The sequence below is a fragment of the Dissoconium aciculare genome (assembly GCF_010015565.1).
Source record: "Dissoconium aciculare CBS 342.82 unplaced genomic scaffold K489scaffold_7, whole genome shotgun sequence".
Classification (NCBI taxonomy): domain Eukaryota; kingdom Fungi; phylum Ascomycota; class Dothideomycetes; order Mycosphaerellales; family Dissoconiaceae; genus Dissoconium; species Dissoconium aciculare.
In genome coordinates this window covers 1,722,597-1,740,904 of record NW_022984957.1, presented here as the reverse complement: position 1 = coordinate 1,740,904, position 18,308 = coordinate 1,722,597, and the positions used below count along the sequence as shown (strand labels likewise).

General features: G+C 52.3%; 7 protein-coding genes across 7 annotated transcripts; 2 read left to right on the top strand and 5 right to left on the bottom strand.

Annotated features, from left to right (window-relative positions):
* Nucleotides 1-1,458: 1,458 nt before the first annotated feature.
* Nucleotides 1,459-2,474, bottom strand: K489DRAFT_245999 (uncharacterized protein). Its single transcript, XM_033599911.1, has one exon. The coding sequence runs from the start codon at nt 2,267-2,269 to the stop codon at nt 1,733-1,735; it is 537 nt and encodes a 178-aa protein (XP_033459573.1). The 5' UTR covers nt 2,270-2,474; the 3' UTR covers nt 1,459-1,732.
* Nucleotides 2,475-4,290: 1,816 nt separating this feature from the next.
* On the bottom strand, nt 4,291-4,992 carry K489DRAFT_371359 (uncharacterized protein; the record flags this gene model as incomplete). Its single annotated transcript, XM_033603236.1, has 1 exon — nt 4,291-4,992. The coding sequence occupies one exon, from the start codon at nt 4,990-4,992 to the stop codon at nt 4,291-4,293; it is 702 nt and encodes a 233-aa protein (XP_033459572.1).
* Nucleotides 4,993-5,838: 846 nt separating this feature from the next.
* Nucleotides 5,839-8,297, bottom strand: K489DRAFT_371358 (uncharacterized protein; the record flags this gene model as incomplete). The annotated part of the gene is made up of 2 exons (XM_033603235.1): nt 5,839-8,118; nt 8,187-8,297. 2 exons carry the CDS (start codon nt 8,295-8,297, stop codon nt 5,839-5,841), a joined length of 2,391 nt encoding a protein of 796 aa, XP_033459571.1.
* Nucleotides 8,298-9,016: 719 nt separating this feature from the next.
* Nucleotides 9,017-10,078, top strand: K489DRAFT_358831 (54S ribosomal protein L38, mitochondrial). The gene is made up of 3 exons (XM_033602590.1): nt 9,017-9,187; nt 9,271-9,355; nt 9,418-10,078. The coding sequence occupies exons 1-3, from the start codon at nt 9,173-9,175 to the stop codon at nt 9,723-9,725; spliced, it is 408 nt and encodes a 135-aa protein (XP_033459570.1). The 5' UTR covers nt 9,017-9,172; the 3' UTR covers nt 9,726-10,078.
* A 248-nt stretch (nt 10,079-10,326) lies between these two features.
* Nucleotides 10,327-11,226, bottom strand: K489DRAFT_320963 (uncharacterized protein; the record flags this gene model as incomplete). Its single annotated transcript, XM_033601503.1, has 4 exons — nt 10,327-10,392; nt 10,459-10,551; nt 10,910-11,081; nt 11,144-11,226. The coding sequence occupies 4 exons, from the start codon at nt 11,224-11,226 to the stop codon at nt 10,327-10,329; spliced, it is 414 nt and encodes a 137-aa protein (XP_033459569.1).
* Nucleotides 11,227-11,711: 485 nt separating this feature from the next.
* On the top strand, nt 11,712-12,903 carry K489DRAFT_340304 (NAD(P)-binding protein). Its single transcript, XM_033602260.1, has 3 exons — nt 11,712-11,862; nt 11,923-12,234; nt 12,323-12,903. Exons 1-3 carry the CDS (start codon nt 11,827-11,829, stop codon nt 12,818-12,820), a joined length of 846 nt encoding a protein of 281 aa, XP_033459568.1. The 5' UTR covers nt 11,712-11,826; the 3' UTR covers nt 12,821-12,903.
* On the bottom strand, nt 12,864-18,254 carry K489DRAFT_432316 (DUF1709-domain-containing protein). The gene is made up of 3 exons (XM_033608479.1): nt 17,816-18,254; nt 15,253-17,730; nt 12,864-15,196 (listed from the first exon to the last, which is right to left on the bottom strand). The coding sequence occupies exons 1-3, from the start codon at nt 17,972-17,974 to the stop codon at nt 13,259-13,261; spliced, it is 4,575 nt and encodes a 1,524-aa protein (XP_033459567.1). The 5' UTR covers nt 17,975-18,254; the 3' UTR covers nt 12,864-13,258.
* Between the last annotated feature and the right edge of the window lie 54 nt (nt 18,255-18,308).

Genomic DNA, 18,308 nt, shown 5'->3' with positions numbered 1-18,308 from the left:
AAACGCGCTGGCACATTCTCCGCTCTGACCCAAACAGTGGCCGAGAAGTCGTCTCTTCACATGATAAGCCCATTATGCCGCCTGGTGTTCGGCGCCTGCAACACGCCCAAACGATTCCATCTGGGCAGTCATTTTACAGGAGGCCGAGTCGCGGGTGTGAGAAGCGCCACTTTCCACACAGTCATCGTCCGTGTCTCAAAAGATCGGGTCTGGACGGGGCTCACAGGGCGAGACATTGGCGGATCGGGCCCCTGAGTTCGCAACCAACACTGGGTAAATCGAGAGTGGCGTGTGTAATCACGACAACCATAATCGTGATCGAGTTTGATGTTATTTGACTCCAGGCACAGTTCTTGTGCAAGAGACCAGGCGCAAAGACCGCCAAAAACGGGAGCAGCTCGGGCGGCACAGTCTGTGCATGGGGCGCATGAACGAAGGCAGGATGGTGTAGCTTAATCTGTCATCATCGTGGCCACTATGATGATTAGTTGTAGCCACGGACGATGGTAGACATTCACATTGCACCAAGGACACACCAGCAGACGAAGAGTTTCACCGACGGGTGAACCGGACATAGCTCGGACGCGAGGCGGCCGTTGAGCTTGGTGCGCACAGCGGCAAAGTGAATCATGAGCGGGGAGACGACATTGACATGAGAGAGAGATAGAGAGTACCTAGGTAGGCTAAACTACGGGAGCAGCATTGGGGTCTACACTACACACTATACATCATACAATACAGGAAACACATCCCGGGCAAGACATGTCCCTATCGCCGTCGCCGTCGCCGCGGCCATTCCAATGTGATCATCCCTCTAGTGGGTCTCTAAATCTGGCCTTGTGAGGAAGGCACTGGAAGGGTCGGGTCATGACGATGATGAGACGAACTTGTCGGGATGTTTCACCGTGTCCCTTCCCTGCCGAACAACGACGGGTAATGGTTCGGCATCGTCTGCCATTTCATCATCCTCTCAGGGACCACACTGAAAGTTCGGACGAAGGGTGTATGAGGGAAAGGATGACGAGGCAGGAAGGTACAGTCGAGAGCGGTATCGTGTACCAATTGTTCATGTTGGATGGACGGATGGGATGTCTGCAGATGTGTGTCCAGTCTGTATACATAGTATGTATGTATAGAGTGAGACATCTGGTCGGCGTGCTTGGTGGCTTCGTTTGCGGCGTTTAACGGCCATTCGGCCCGCTGCTGGCTGGCTACACGCTACCGATGGTGCGCCAACCGTTTGAGAATAGAGCGAGAGAGAGGATAAGAGAGAATGAGAGCGAGAGCGTGAGGTAAATCGGGTGACGACTGATGAAGAGACAGGAATTGGGTAACTAACGGCGCATCTCCCGATATGCACTCATCGGATCAGCAATCGTCATCGTCATCTCATCAACAATGCAAATCCCTTTTCACTCATCGCCGGCTCGCCTGCCTTTGGTTGACTATCTTTTCGCAGTGAAAATCATGCCGATCATCACCATAATCAACAGCAACGGCCCCAACATGGCCTCCGAGTTTCTTCCCTGGCGTTTACCCATAATGATCATCACACCATGACGGCCTCGAAGATGGTTCATCACCTCCGCTAATAATATCGTACTGACGATAGAGGCACAGAGTAACGAAATCTCTCATTTTAGCGGAGAGGTCTTTGAAGAGCCATTTTGTGATCGGACACATGTCATCTCCTTTGGTTTTATGTCCGTTGCACCAATGTCTCATGTACCTGTTATATACTTCCAGTCGTCCAGGATGCGGCGCTACTGTGCACCGGCTGCCGTGTGAAGCGAGTCTCCAGCCGTGCCGCTTCCTTCGTACGCTTTCTAATTTCTCCACCTGGGCAGTCTCTTGAAGTACATGAGGTATACTGGGGAATGTGATAACAACGGGCCGAATTCATCTCGCTTGATGATACTGTCGCCCGAGGAGACTCGATCAACGATGATGCGGCAATTACGCGATAGCCGACGCGAATCGGTACAGCATAAGCGGGCGTCGTGAATCTGCTGCTGGTCCTGTCTGCCTGGACGTGCGCGGAAATAACATCCCGATACTTGGGAAGACGTTGGGGGAGAAGAAAACGCTTCAGGATTGCGCAGGGCGGAAGTGAGATCCCTTCCCGCCGGGAATCGGCCGGCTCAAATGAGATTGATGAGATTGATGCGATTGATGAGATTGGGCGATGACCGATGGGAACCATGGCACAGGCAGACAGCAATGACCTAAACAGGCAGGCAGCCCAACGGCAGACACAGAGTGAAATCATCCGTGGTTGCCAACCCGCTCTCCAACATTGTTATAACAACGAACATGGGTCCTGCGAGGAGCTGTCGGAGACGAGAAGCGGGCGACATGATGCAGAATCCCTGCATATCGTTATTATCCAGAGTCTACAGCCTGGTCACACTCTTCATTCATGGGTCTGACCTGGTTGGAAAACTGTCTGCATACCACTCATCAAGCCCACAATCCAGCGAATCAGACCAGACATGACGGTCACTCTCTGCAAGCAACTGCTCGCGCCCGTCGACGTGCATAAACAGCCACAGCATCCGATCTCCACCTGTTCCAACTTTCGCTCAAGGTGCGGCGCCCAGGGTCTTCGCCCCGGAAACTTTAATGAAGCAGCTTCCGTATGCTTCACACAGCGGAACATCCTCCTATAGGTAGGTCCCCATGAGGACATGCAGTATTGTGCATCTCCTTTGCAGGGCGACATCATGTTACATGATGCTGGATCTCAGACGCAAACGTCACCGGGAAGGATGCAAGCGTCCATCCGCGAACATGGCGACGCTCGTCAGCATTCACCTCAATACCAACATTGCTGAATTCGAAATCCATCGCCGATCCGAACTCTGTTGGAAGTTCACTCAAGCATACACGTCTCTGATCACGTACGGGACACTCACTCACTCTCCGGTCCGGAGTATTGCGGACCACATCCCAGAAAATATGGACTGCTCGAGCGAGGTCTGGATGCTGCACTTCATACGCTTGTCTCCACAGTCAACCACGTAGGAAGAAACACCGCCTTCCAATCCACTGGGAGCAGTCACTCACGGTGGTTTTCTGCACAGCACAGCGATGGCAAGCTCAATGCGGTTTGTTCGCAATGAATTGGTTGGTTGGTCAAGCGACTTTTCACCGAGCGCTGTATCCATCCACATCCGAAGAATTGTCTCAATTTGCCTCGCTGTCGTATCCTGCTCCTCCGCATTCGTTGATCCGGCACCTGCATGCAAGCCCAATGCTCTCTCTGCAGCTTTGAGGCCACGGCACGTTCAATTCCATATATGCCACCGACAACACATCCATATCCTTGTGTACTCCTCGATGCGTGGTCTCGTGCTCAAACCTAGCTCATAAGACAGTCTTTCGTCGGAGCCATAGTAAGTCTGAAAATTCATAGAGCAACGTACACCGCGATTCTGTCGTCAGTACGTGACTTCTTTTGTCATCAGAGAATGACCCAGCCCTGAATGCGCTCGGTTGTCACCAGGCCGTGTGACCGTCACACGACCGCATACACGGGTATCACTATCACGACATCTGGTTCAACGACCATTCCGGCGTCCGAGCATTGCAACGCCCAGCGCTTCTAAAGCGAAATGTGGTCGTGCATTATGCATGTGCTTTGGTCCGCCATGCCGAACTTGCACCGCAAATGTGGTACTGCGACTACGTCTGAGGACGAAAATCATTGTCTCCGTGATAGCAAACCTCAACGATGACAGTTGTTGTGTCATAATGACATTCTCACAGGGGCTCGTGAGACTCTTACAAGGGAGCATGCCCTGACAAGACTGGACAGTCTTTATCGTCACGGGCTCTCGACCACTTTGGCAAGAATACACGAGGATAAGTGGGTAAGTCATTCAAGGTGTATCGCAATCGAGAAACCTTCACAAAGCCAGCGTGCGCACACGGATGCAACATATCGAGAAATCACAAATCAAACCAAACTCCCCCCAATGCCATCAATCTTTGAATACCCAGGGCACCGCACTTCCTCGCCTCATTCGATCACCTCTCACACCACTTTGTCGGCAATGCGGCTTTATCAATTTTGTGATCACCCTCGGCGTTCGAAAAGAACATTTGCATTGCGTACCTGACAAATGCAGGTCCACCACCAAGACCTCTATCGGTGAGTCACCCGGGACGCCACAATCGGCTCTTGAAGCAAAGTCGTTAGCTCGTGTATCATTACCTCCCACATCTCATCCGACCAAGCCGAAGACAGGGCTGTTTTGAATAGGCTCACCCACACAAGAATCAAAGCTTTCAATACCACTCACTCGGCCCCGGAAATCCCATATCTCGCAAATCCTGCCCGAGACGGTAACGCTGCGAGGCACGTTTATGTTCCAATCTTGTCCCGAACGTGACATCCGAAATCTCCTTGACTTCCCGTTCGACTTTGCCAAGACGGCTCTCATCGAATGAGGATAGATCGCCACCGGATTGCCCACCACCATTACAATGATGATGGGGATGATGAGGATAAGCAGGAGGACAATCGCCATCTGATCCGTTACAGCGGGAGTGGCAGCCGCATCGAATTCCGTGGCTGTGATGATCGTGGGAGATACGGCCTGAATGATGATGATGGTGATGTTTTCGATATTTATCACAGCAAACTTCACCGCCACTACCACCTCCATGATGATGATGGTGTCTGCGATGAGAGTCGGCTGATGAGGATCTCCTCCTTCCTCGGTCGATCGTGTCCGAGAAGTCCTTTGCACGACCGAAATTTTTCAATTCTTCGACGGTCATTTTGTTGTAGTTCTTGAGTTTGACGCCCTGAGTTTTCTGCTTCTCTAGTCGCTTTTTGATCTTTTCGTTGGTTTCGTCGAGTGTCTCCAGACGTCTCTCGAGCCGGGAGTTTTGTTCCGAGAGGGCGATATCGTAGCGGCTTGGACGGCGATGGTAGACGGGGTAGTAGCGCGCCTGAGGAGCGAGCCAGTGGTCTGGCCACGGCATTTTTCTGGACCCGATGTGCTATCCTTGGAACAAGACTTGGATGGAAATCAAATGTGAGTGAGTGGGTTCAATGCGAACGATTCCAGGAAGTTGCGATTGTGGGTAAGGTCCGGACCAATGCTTTGTTCAGATTCCAATGGACGCTCGACAAGAGAAAGACGAGGAGAGCAGGAGGACAAGACGAGACAAGACACTATCTGGAAGGAATAATGCATTTCCCAGATGCGAACATTCCGCTCTATCAATGCGTGCTTCGAAACTGTCTGCCCGTCTGAACTTTGTCCACTATCCTACCCAACACAAGCCCCTAAGGACAAATGAGCAATTACGACAATCATTTCGTCTGGAATGTGCCGGGATGCGCGATCGGAAGCTTGCGCGGTGTGGGAATTTGAGCGTTCTGGAATGTGAAATATGCAACTACCCGTTCGAGCAAAAGGAATGTAAATCGGGAAACAAACAGTGACAAACGAGGACGGACAAGCGCAATGTTTGTGTACGTCCTTTTTGCGGCGCAGACGAATGATTATTGACCGCTGGTTCGGATGGACAAACATTCCGTCACTGAGGACGTAGCAAGCTATTTGCCTCTGCGTGAGAAAACGTGGTTTCGATGATGATTTGACATTTTCAAAATCAGAACAGGAAGTCATTAATTGCGTGCGTATGTAAAGGTCTGAAAACCCTTGCGGAACGGAATGCCGCCAGAAACAGCCGAGTTTGAGGGAAACAAACAAACATCAGTCCTCTCTGGTCCTGGTCCCAGGACAAATAGTACGAAAAAAAACCTAAACGCGCATTCCTTCCTTTCCCACGCAATGCAATGCAATTATATATCCATTTACTTCACATAGTCATCCTCAAACCCCTCCTCCGCGCCTCGCTGCGCCGAGGACTACTCCTGAAATTCCTCCGCATGACCTTCTCGCCTGCCTTCCCAATCGCAGCAATAGCCAAAGAGTTCTCCTCCTCGCTCTGTTGCCGCTCACTTCCCTCTCTTTCCTTCACAAGCAAATCCGCAAGCGCTTTCCGTCCTTTTCGCTCTGACTTCTCCTCCTCCGCGTCGATGAAGCGGTGGATGAGTCGGTGGTCGAGGATACGAGGTTCGTTGTCGTTTTTGCCCTCGCGGTCGGTCTTGGGCCAGTGGTAGCCGTAGAGTTTACTGTGGCGCTCGCATCGCGGGCAGGCGATGCGCGTTTGGTAGGCGTCGGCTTGGAGGAAATATTCATCGCAGTTGCGACATTCGACCCAGCGGTGGTGAACTGTGAGCAGAAGTGTGCGGCAGAGGGTGTAGTCTTTGGGGGTGCGTGGAATTCCACGCTTGACGTGAGAATCTGAATCGTCGAGGCCGGTGTCGGTTTGTGATTGTTCGATGCTGCGGACTGCTTTCGTTGGCAGTTCGGATTTTTGTAAACTTGAGAGCGGATTTCCTCGTGTTGATCTCCGTCGATCAGATGACTTCTCCGGAGATCGTAGCGGAGTGTCTTCGCGTGTCTGTGAACGGGTAGTACTTCTTGATATTGTCCGATTATTGTCTATCGCGGACTCGTTGTCCTGTACATCCTCCTCGCCACCTTTAGAGATCAACGACTCGCAAATCCGATGGGCTATTGCACCCGGGACAAACTCGTTCGATGTGACGCTAGAGGAGCCTGACGATTGATTTGACGACGAGTCAATGCTCTCTGTGGAAGACGAACTAGAATCAGGCTGCATTGATTGCTGGATCTTCCGCGGCCTTCCGGGTCCTCGCTTCATGGGCTTTGACTCGTCAGGAAGCGCAGAACGGATAGGCATCATGTCTGGAAGACTGTATGGATCTGCTTGTGAGTCGGTTGCGTTGGTAACTGTTCGAAGGCTGGAGTAGCTGCGCAATTTCTTCACTGATGGCAATTTATTAGGCTTGGTAGTCTCGAGGGAAGAAGTTGTAATCGCGTCGCACGTGCGTTGCGGCAATTCTTTCGAAGGTGAAGCACTTCGGGCGTCGGCGTGTTCGTATATATAATCGTCGGAAGGCGGACTCGGCTCTGAAGGAGATGCCAGATGATCGTTACTTTGATTTTCGCTAGTCGTCTCCTCCGGTTCTCTCGTCTTGATTGTCACACTTCTTATTGGTTCTGGGCGATCTGCGCTTCTTCGCAAAAGATTGACGATTTTCCTCAATAGAGGATCCTGCTGCATTTCCTCCTCGATAGGCGCTTCCCGCTGCAGCTCTATCCGCGGTGGATCGTCGAGGTCCTCCTCTGCGGGCTTCACGTTGTGCGCTTTGGGCCGCTTTGGCAATCTTCCACGATCGTGCCTTGCGGATGTCTCCTCGACAATGAAGCCACGGCCGACATCCTCGCGCTTTCTCTTGCTCGCATTGCTCGCTTCCGAGCACCCCCTCGAGGGCTGCTCCTCTCGCTTGACACTTGCTTTCTCGCTGTCTTCGTCACCATCCTCATGTAAAATCGGTCCACGCGGATCCCAACCATTACGTAGCAGCCGCTCACATGTTCCACATAGACATTCGCAATTGTCTTCTCCGAAATAGTCCATGCCATACACCACCGTAATCTCGTCTCCCACTGCGATGTCTTTGCAAGCAACAATGTGTATCCCGTGCGGACCTGTCGTATTCAACTTCGCATTTGAGTCGCAATCATGATTGGCGAATCTGGCCGGGCCGAGGAAAAGCGAGGGTCGTTTCCGCCGACTCGAGAGAACTATGCTGAAATCCGTACGACTTGACAATTCCTCCTCCTCCTTTTCCGTCATTTCCACTTGGATCCCGCTCAAGTACTTTACGACCTCGCCCTTTTTGATTGGTTTGCGCGCAATGATACAGGCCTCGGCTGTCTGAATCGTATATCTATTTGTGGTGCCGACCTCGAATGGACAATCCGGCAGATAAATGTTGACATATTTCCGCAAGTGCCGAACAAAATGTTCTTTCTCGTCTTCAGTGCGCAGACCTTTGTGGTATTTCGAGAGGCCGGATAATTTCAAAAGTTTCTCCTGTGCCGCTGCCGCATCTTTCTCTACGATTGCGTGTGTCTGTAACGCCTTGCATACATCAGCTTCGAGCACTCCACGACAGGCATGATAGTTGCTTTTGAGTTTGCGAATCGAGGACCAGAAATAGACCTGGATAGAGAAGACTGTCAGTATAAATGCGCCTGGTCGACTCCGTGTACACTCGGCTCAACACCTACCCGATCGACGAGTGTATCTGTAAGGATGTCGTCGTAGTTGGCCAATTGTGACAGGGTCAAGCCTCCCTTTTTGCGAAGAGCCTCTTCCAGATCAACGGCCCTGGGCGGCATATTGTCGAGTCGGGCGACTGTCGGCGCATAAAAATTAGGAGGTGCGGATCACGCGCCTGCGCGTGGACTCAGCAACCAAGTACTGGATCGACTTGATCCAGGTTGTGGAATGTTGTTACGATACACTGTCGAGATCGAGTCCAGGTCATGACAGGGAAGACGCAAGTGGCAGTAGCAAATTAATGTCGACTCTTGCAGTGCTGCTCGTCTTCCAGCGACATGATATTAGTTTGCGTGGTAAACTTGTAATGAGCGGCGATTTGTATTAGGCCTTGTCGAGTGTGAGGACAGCACACGCCGCAGAATCAAGAAAAGGGAAAGAAGGATGACAGCCGGGAGGACGTGTGTGCGCCGTGAGGATTCAGTCAGCGCGCGCACAACGAAGTCTGAAAGAACAAGTTGTAGGTGAACGAATCGAAAAGAGTGGTAGGCCGACGACGGGATGCATGGAAATGCGCTTCCTCCACATATGCGCGTGCGCGCCGGTTGACACGCCAGCCAGAGGGGACAAGGAGGGACGATTGATGGCACTTGGGGTGGTGCAATTTGTCCAGCCACCGAACCGAGCAGGGAGGCCCCCATCAAATTGCGGGCGGATTGCGTAGCGAATCAATGAATGCACGTCGACTCAACCCTAATGAGTGAGAAGAGAGGACTGGCATTCCCGTGCCTTTCTCCGCAGTCTGCGCTTCCCTATTGGCTCACAAGCAGAGAGCGCAAGCTACATGATCAAATCACGACTGTAGAGACATTGTGCGACAATTCGATATCGGGCATCGTCCATTGTCAGACTCACGGCCAACCGCATTGTCAGTCGTGCCCATTAAAACCTCAATTTACCTGGAAAATCCCTCCTTGGAGGAACAGAGACAAACATGATTCAATTAAAGGTACCATGCCCATCCTTGGAGCAGGGCACAATGCCATTCGAATGGCCCATGAACTGACAATTCATCCTTCCGATCGTTTTCAGACCATGCTCAATGTCATCGACAACTCTGGCGCCGCCGTCGCCGAATGCGTCAAAGTCCTCCGATCCAAGCGCGCCGCCAAAATTGGTACACGAAGAAATACCACAACTTCTCCCGAAATCCCATCAGCTAATAGGATTCCCCAACAGGTGACCGGATAATCATCGTCGTTCAAAAACAGCGCAATTTCGGCCCCGAATCAGGACCCGGAGGCTCCGTGTCTGTGGGAGCCGCGAACAAAGTCCGACGAGGTGACGTGCGACATGCGGTGGTCGTGCGAACGAAGAAGAAGTGTCAGCGACCGGACGGAAGCGTGGTGAATTTCGACGACAATGCGTGTGTGCTGATCAACAAGACGGGCGAGCCAATTGGGTCGAGATTAAACGGTGTGGTGGGATCGGAGTTGAGGAATAAGAAGTGGAGCAAGATTCTGAGTTTGGCGCCGATGCATCTGTGAGGGACAGGCATGGCAGTGGAAGGGACGATGGGAAACAAGCTTGGATTGGAAAGGAGGTAGAAGGGTGAACATTTGTATCGAAGGACAAGTTCAGCATTTGGCGAGGAGTTAATGGAGTTTTGGAACGACCATGGACGAGAGATCTGTGTGGATGGCTTATCGTGCCATCAAGGACATCCACGTGCTGTACCAAAGTCACGGCACGTTGTTTTGTATATCAGAAGAGCGTCGCCTCTCATGTCACATTTCTTCGCATCACTTGAACGGTATCGCAACAGCACGAGATAATCTCATTCCATTGCCGAATCAGTGAAAGGCGATCACTGCTATAGCTATGATAACACGCATCCCACATGCCAGCAAGACGCGTACAATCTTGTGTTTACTCCCAAACGCCTCGCTAAAACAACACGGGCGGAACACTTTCGCCCTTAATCAAACGCGCCGACTTATCGCAAACAATATCCTGCCCGCTCAGGATTAACTCTTGTGAGATGAGCTTGGGTGGACCAGACGGCACACGCAAGACCTTGCGCATGACGCACATCTCTCCCAGGCTGTCGAATGGGCCCCGAGAATCCGCTCGATTGGAGGAGACATTCTACTTCTTCGAGTCGTCGAGCGTTGACCAAACATGCTTGCAGCCTTCGCAGACGTAGAACAAGGCCTATCGTGGTCGGTCAGTACGTGATGACTTTCGAAAGAAAATTCAGAGGAAGCAGCGTGTACGTACCATGCCGGTTTCTGCGTTGCGCTGTTGACTTTGGAAGAAGACCGCGCCGTGGTGCTTGCATTTCTTACATTCGACCTCATCAGTCCAGGGCAGCTATACATGATCAACCTCGGTCAGCATACCATGCATAGACGAGGATGAAATGGCGAGCTTGATTTAGTCGGCATGCGGATGATGTTTAGGACTTCTTGTGGCTTGGTTGGGAAAGTTGACGCTCCATTGCTTCCGCGCGGACGTCCTCCTTGCTGGCAGGGCCATCCGGATCCGTGACCTCGTAAGCCAGGCAGCGATCGGTAGGTCGTCCGCACGTTGGGCAAAGCACCTCTTGTCCGCACATGGTACACATGAAAGGTTCGAAATCGGGTGCGTCCAGCATGCCATCGTCCTCTTCCTCATCTTCGTCGTCGTCCATGCTCAGGTTGTTGAAGGCAGAGGAATCGGGGTCACGTACCGTGGGATCTTCCAGGACGTCGTCAACATTGCCGGGCGTCTCGGCAATATCTTCCTTGAGAGAGTTGCGGTAGATGCAGGCGGTGAGGGACTTTTCGATGTGGTGGCAGGTGGAGCATTCGAAGACCAAGGTCTCGGTCGCGGCGTCTTCGTGAGGTTGCAACATGTTGGAGCTACAAGTATGAAAGTCAGCGATAGAGAATGAGACGGTCTGGTCAAGGGAAGAATCATGTACCATTCGGGGCAGAAGCGAAATGCGACCTTGCCAGTGTCCTTGACGATGGCCGCGGCGGGGTCTTCAACGTCGTAGTTGTCCATTTCGTGTGGTGTTGATATTGGTATCGTTGTGATGAGGGGAAATACGTATGTAAAGCGGTAAGTATATGCGGTGTATGCTTGTTAAATGCTAGTGTTGCGGTGCAGTTGGTAAGTGGTGTGAGTAATGTTCGCAACGGATGTTCGGAGAATTGAGCGCTGGCTGGAGGGCTTTATGTCGAGGTGAGGAATTATGTTCGCAATATATTCACATGGAAATGGGAATATAATTCATGAGAGGAATCTGGGGGCGGCCCTACCCGTCCATCCGCCGACGCGACGAGCCGCTTCGACACATGACTCGCGCCCGAGTCGCTACCACTTGCCTTCTAATGACCTCACTAATACCTTCTCAATGTAGTAATCATAGGTATAGACAAGAATGTTATAACATAGTGTAGCGTACTTGATTTCAGGATCTCTTCATAGTCAGAAATTGTGCGAGTATTAACACCGAGATGACTTTGTTACATTTGGGGACGTCAAAGCTTGTATATAGATCAATTACCACTTTCCACATGTTGCTAACGTGACGTTAGACTTCCATTGCACTTCGCTTTTGTTACATCGGAACAACATCACCACTCCGAATAACAAATTTCGATGGCTTCTCTCAGGACCATTATCGTCACCGGCGCCGTAAATCACTACCCTTCCCATTAGACTTATTGACGTCATAAATTGACAACATACCTCCAGAATCGAGGCATCGGCCGAGCAATCTGCCAGACTCTCCTCTCCGATAAAACCATCGGACCCGTGCATCTCGTCGCGACATCCCGAAATGGCGACGACTTCGGCCTGACAAGAGCACACAAAGACCACGAAGTCTCGTATGCGAAACTCGACATTGCCTCATCGGACAGCATCCACAACTTTGTCGAATCGTTCAAGAAGCAGCACGACCGCCTCGATGTGCTCATCAACAATGCGGGCATCAACATCAACGCCGAAGACACGCCCGCCTCGGTCACGAAGACACTGAATGTGAACTATCACGGAACGTTACAGGTATGTATACATGCATCGATGATAAGCGATCTATCACAATCGACAAGATTCCTCGAATTTCCTAACGAGCATACCATGACATGACCAGATGTGCCAAGCCTTCCTCCACCACCTCACTACTACGCGCACCCATACCTCACGAATCGTAAATCTCTCCTCCGTTGCCTCCTCTCTCCGCGCCTACAGTCCCGAAGTAGCATCACGTTTCCGCAGCATTGCTTCGCAAGGAACTCTCAAAGATCTTGAGCAACTAGCACATGACTACGATGCAAGTTCACCCTCATCCGCGTTTGCCGAACCACCCCGACGCTCGTATTCAGTCAGTAAAGCGCTCGTCAATGGATTGACGGCGATTCTGGCGCGGGAAAATCCCTCGATTTTGATCAATGCGTGTTGTCCTGGGTGGATTGATACAGATATGGGTGGGATTGTGAGTCCGCGGGGTACGAGGCCGCCGAAGACGGCTGAAGAAGGCGCGCAGGTGGTGCTGCACCTTGCAGTGGGTGAGATTGGGGATGTGAGTGGGAAGTATTGGGCGAATGACAGTATCAGAGCGAAGGGTTTGCCGGGGGTGAGGGAGTGGTGAAGGAAGCAGAGTGTATTAGACATCAAGTATGTAGAGTAGAAATCGCGCTGCGTTGAAAATGTATAATTTGAAATTATTTTCCGTGATCATTATAGAGAGAAGTACGAGAGAACTAGCATCAGAAGACAAGAACAAACACCACTCCAGAAAAATACAAAAGCTCAGTCCTGTGTGCATGCGCAGACTCAAAAGCAGAGAGAGAGAAGTGGCACGCGCTCCAATCCAGTAGACAGCGTCACCATCTTCATCTCACATCATCAAGATTCCTCTTGCGAGAAAAGAACAAGAAACAATATAGCGACCAAAGGCATCACAACTCACGATCATGAACAAGGACCGTCCAGAGAGAAAGAATCGAAGAGAGCCTTGTCCTCGTCATCATCGTGAAACCATAAACCCGTCACGCCAACGCCCTTCACGGCGCCGTCAACGACCCTCCTAGAAGATCATACTCTTCACTGCGCTCCGGTTCCGGTGACCGCGACGCTCGCTCATGGGCGGCGTCGACGGGCGAGCTGTATCCTTTTCAGGCACAGGTGGTGCCATCGAGACCGGTCGACGAGCAGGGACGTCTTGGATAAGCGGCGATGAGAAAGGAGCGCCTCCCAAATTAGGAGAACGAATCGGTACGGGAGCGATCAAGGATGGAGAGCCGAAGTCAACGACGTCGGTCTGGGCCGCCGACATTTGGGGAGAGTCCTGTTGAGGGTGTTGCAGCCGAGAGGACTCCTCCTGCTGTCGTTGCCGCTCTTCCTCCTTTTGCTCTTTGAGGAGTTTCTCACTCTGCTCATGCTCGGACTTCTCGCGAGCGTGCACAAGGTCAACCCACTTCAAGCCTTTCTTGTCGGCAGATGCAGCGGCTGCAGCGGCAGCGGCAGCAGCAGGGTTGCCGATGACTTGTGCAAGCTTCTCCATCCAACCGGCCTTGTTGGCGGTGTTGTCGGCGTAGAAATCGATGGTCTCACCGTTGGCGAAGCGAATGCGGAAACCTTCTTCGACGTAGGCATAACCCTCGTCTTCTTCTGCGAAAGCCGATTTTCTCCTACGGCTCCGCCCACTTGATGTGTTGGTCGTGGCTGCAACAGGATCTGCGACGAGAGTGCTCTTATCGTCCACGAGGCGAGACGCCTTGCTGAGATTGATGACGGCACGCTTTTGGTTAGTGTGCTCGTGGAATGCAGTCAGACGCACGCCTTGCAGGCGGAAGAAACGTCGGCGCCAGTGTTGGCAGTCACCACCTTGTTGACTGAGGTAGCCTTCGTGAATAATTTCAACATTCTCAGTGACGGCCTTGTCAGCGCGATTGATCTCGCGAACAGCAGCGCTCATGCTCTTCGGCATATCCTCTTCGACTGCACCCTTAGGACGGGGAATGTAGAGAAGCTGGACTTGAAGATTGCCAATGACGTATGGAGGACGACGAATGGGAGGGGCATTTGTGCCACGCTTATTGCGGACACTGTTGATGACGGCGGCGTCCTTCTCCAGAGCCCATTCATTGTAGCAAGGGACGTTAATGGTCAAGGCGCGACCAAAGCAGTCCTTCTCATGTGCACGGAGATTGATGTAGGCTCGTGCGAATGAGCCATTTTCAGTGCTGACGAGTTCGTGGAGAAGGTCCCATGCGGTAGGTCTCACGCTTGCACGTTTGCGTATCAGATCTTCCTTCTTTTTGCGTTCCTCGGCTTCTTGGGCCTCGCGCTCTTGGCGCTCCTTCTCGGCTCGCTTCTTCGGACTGCTGAGGAATCGCGAGATGGCGGCACCCTTGGATGGGGACTTCTTCGAGGGTGAGGTGGCTGGCTGTGCAGCTCGTATAGGCTTAGTGAGTTGTGTGGTCAATGTCAACTGAAACTCTAGGTCGTTGAGGACTACAAGCTCAAACTCCTGTCCGATGGAGGCCGATCTGCCCATCTCAAGATCCGCAGTGGTGACGCAGTGCAAACCGTTGTCCAGCGTAAGTTGGAAAAAGGTACGCTCGTCCGAAGGAAGCGGCAATTCGAGATCTTTGATTCCGACGACTTTGACAAAGAGGCGACCTCGCTCAACATCCTCTCCGACTTCGTCTTCGAGGCTGCTGGTGCCTGCAGCAAAATCTTCATCAACGACGCCAAGGGCACTCTTATGTCCAGGCATAGGAGGCGCAGGCTCTGATGAACAAGTGGAGATGTGTCGCTGACTTTGTCGGCGGGTCTTACCATTCCAGGGCTCGGTCTTCGTAACCTGCTCGCCGCTGGGACGCCTGCCTTTTGATGCAGCACCTCGAGAGCTGACCTTTGAGGCTCCCTCATGGGAGAGAGCAGTGGCACTGCTCTCGTTGGAGAAAGATCTGTTAGAAGCGACCACCACCTTGGTATTCTGCCGGGTAAGATATCCTTTCTGCGAAGCGAGTGTTAGAATGTACTCGATGATTTGGAACAGGTGGCAAGACTTACTGTTTGATACTCGATGACTCGATCGAACTCTCGGTCAAGTCCCAACTCTGGGCCCTCTTCGAGGGTAGGCACATTCAGGTTTATGTCAACCTCCTGGCGTTGATATTGTGAGTCACCATGGGGAGTTCCGTCACCCTCGCTGTACTCGTCATCGTCGTGTAATGTGTTGTCTTGTGCTACATCTCGTGCAGGCATCTCGTGCTCTCGGTCAACCATGTATCGCTGCTCAGCCATACCCATGAGATCAGCTGGTGTAGCAGACGGCCGAGTCTTCAGCTTTCCACGTGTCTTGATAGTAGTGCGCCGCTCTGGAATCTCGATGCTGACTTCTGGTTCCACAGGACTGACAGGCTCAGGTGCCGGGATTACTGACTCGGGAAGCTCACCCTCCTCGATCGCAGAGATTGCATCATCATCTGCACGATGAACGACAGACTCCGGTGTGCCAGGAAGCGAGTATTCGGCGCCATCGTAAGTGGGACGTGGCAAATCCTTGTATGCTGGCTTTGATTGAGTTGGCGGTGGGAGAGATGGAGCAGTTGAGGTGATGTCCACACTGCGTGTGGCTACTTCGGAAACAGGAGGAGGTGAGGCGGACATGAATTTGTTGATGCCAAAATCATAGTCGCCAGAGCTGATGAAAGTTGGAAGACCTGGGAAGTCCTTGGCAGTGATGGATGCAACGCGTGGTTGGGAGTAGTCTTGAAGAGTCAACAACTGCATTGCGTCCTGAAGAGTCTCCTTTCCATCAGGAATATCTAGGGTGCTCTCTGCATGCGCCTGTAATTCAGTGCTCTCTGCCTCGGGCTCGACAGTAGAGTACCGAGTGTACTCGGTGTCATCCTCGTTGCTTCCAACGGACACTCTGTGCCGCAAGACTGAAGACTGGCGCTCAAGACCACCGAAGCTGACATCCACAGGAGCTATCGCAGACATGTCGAATTCATCGTCATCGACAGGCTCCTCCTTGATGAATATTTCCTTCTCGATCACCGTCGTCTCCTGAAGGTAAGATCCAGGGGTGTAATTGGATGTCTCTCGGCTGGTTTCACGAGATGGGATTGGCTCGTCAGGATGAAAGTCCGCCATCTCTGCGTAAGTCGGACGAGGAGGCGAGTCCTCCAGTGTCGAGTCTTCGTGAGTCTCTTCGATATCAAATCTCCGGCTTCGGACTTTGCGTAGGATGCTTTCGCGAGAGATCCGTGGAGGAGAAGTTGTGAATTGCTCCAAGCCATCAGCGATGGAGTCATCTGCGCCTTGGTCTTCATTGGATTGGGCTTTTGCGTGCTCTGGCTCATGGGAGGTCCGCAAATCCGATTGAGCATCCGCCTTAGCTTCGACGTCTTGGGAGCCGCTGCGCTGAAGTCCCATGATTTCCAAGCGCTGGTCCATGGTGAGTGACGCACGAATCATCGGCGACTCCTCTCGGCTGCCCAATGCTCGCCTGGGAGGGGTCGGTAGACCACGTCTGGCATTAGCAGCACGTTCCGCGGCAGCATTCAGAGCTGAGAGACGACGCTCGCGAAGCACGCCGGGAATGGGCGGAAGCGGGCGGGACTCGCTATCAGAGACCACACTCTCGGTACGGCTGAAGTTACGGTGCGACGATCCAGATGGGCTAGTGAAGACATCATCGTTCTCGTCCACAAGATCGGTTCGAGCGTGATCGGGAGAGACGCGCGACCACTGCTCTGGAAGAACGACTGGAGTCTTGTCTGCATTCTCAAGATCATCATCAAAGCTATCGTCGTGCTGTTCCATAGAGCTTCCTCGCTCGAAGCTGTAGTCATTGTCGTCATACTCTTCAGAGTCCCAGCTGCCTTCACGCGATTCAGATGCGGAGATGGAGGGTTCTGGAGTAGGTTGCTCATACTCGTTGATGATGGGAGGCTCTTCGCGGAATGTCACGCTCTTGTTCTGGCGCAGACCTCGAGGTGTCAAGCGGCGCTCCTCGTCATCTGACCATACTGAATTTTCCGGGTCGTACAGGGCGCCGCTGAACTGACTTGTACGTGCTAGTGATGATTTTGTGGGAGAAGGTGAACCTGCAGACTTGACAGGCGACGTGTTGACCGAAGACGGGAGCTTGCCCGGAGAAGTGTGAAGGTTGCGAAGCGGGTTGTTCTCTTTTCGCAAGCTGTCGTAACGTGTGAAGCTATTGTTCGCCAATTGTTGGCTGAGTGGTCGGTTGGCCGCCGGTCTCTCCACGATTGGGACGCTCGCCGGATCGTATACAGCCTTACTTTCCATCGCGAAAATGTTGCTTGTCTTGACTCGGCTGGCCTGTTTCAGCTTTTCAATGCTAGCACGACGGGTAGGCGAGATGTTGCTCGCTATTTCTGCCTGTTCTGGGTCATTTTCGATGTCGTAGCGATTGGGTGACATGGCGTCTTTGATGGACCAAAAGGGCCGTGGTGAAGTTTCTTTCGGGAAAGAATTCTCAGTATACGGTGATGCTTCGCGCGATACGATCATTTTCTGTGTAGTTGGAAGTCATCTGTCAGTGATGCTCAAATGCGACACGTCCTGGGTAGCTGCTGCCGCTTCCGCGATCGCGACTTACCTTGGTGGCTTGAATGTAGGAAGGAGAGTTGCGTCGTCGCTCCGTGCTGCCAATCTCGGACAGCGGTCGCGAGGAGGCCATCTTGTTTGGCGTAGCGTTATTGTCGGTCGCGCCAGATTTGCTGATGCGCAACGGCGGAACCTGGGAGGTCGTCGCCATCAGTGTTGGCGTTCACAATGTGAATGATGCGTCTTGTCGCTCCTGGTAGGTGAATCGAAAAGCGCACGGCGCTGGAAAGAATCGAATTGTTCAGATGATGCTCAATGTAGTCGTGCTTGTTTACAGCATTGTCCACTGAAACGAGTGTGGTGTAGACGCGCAAGTAAGGAGATGACCGGGAAAGCGACCAAATGGTGCGAGGAGAGCGGTGATGAAGCGAAGGGACCTTTGGAGATGTTGTTTTCCTTGGTCGTAATTCAGACGAAGAAATGATATGTAGTAGTAGCAGCTCTGTAGTGAAATGCCTTGCTTGCTGGTGTATGTATGCAGCACC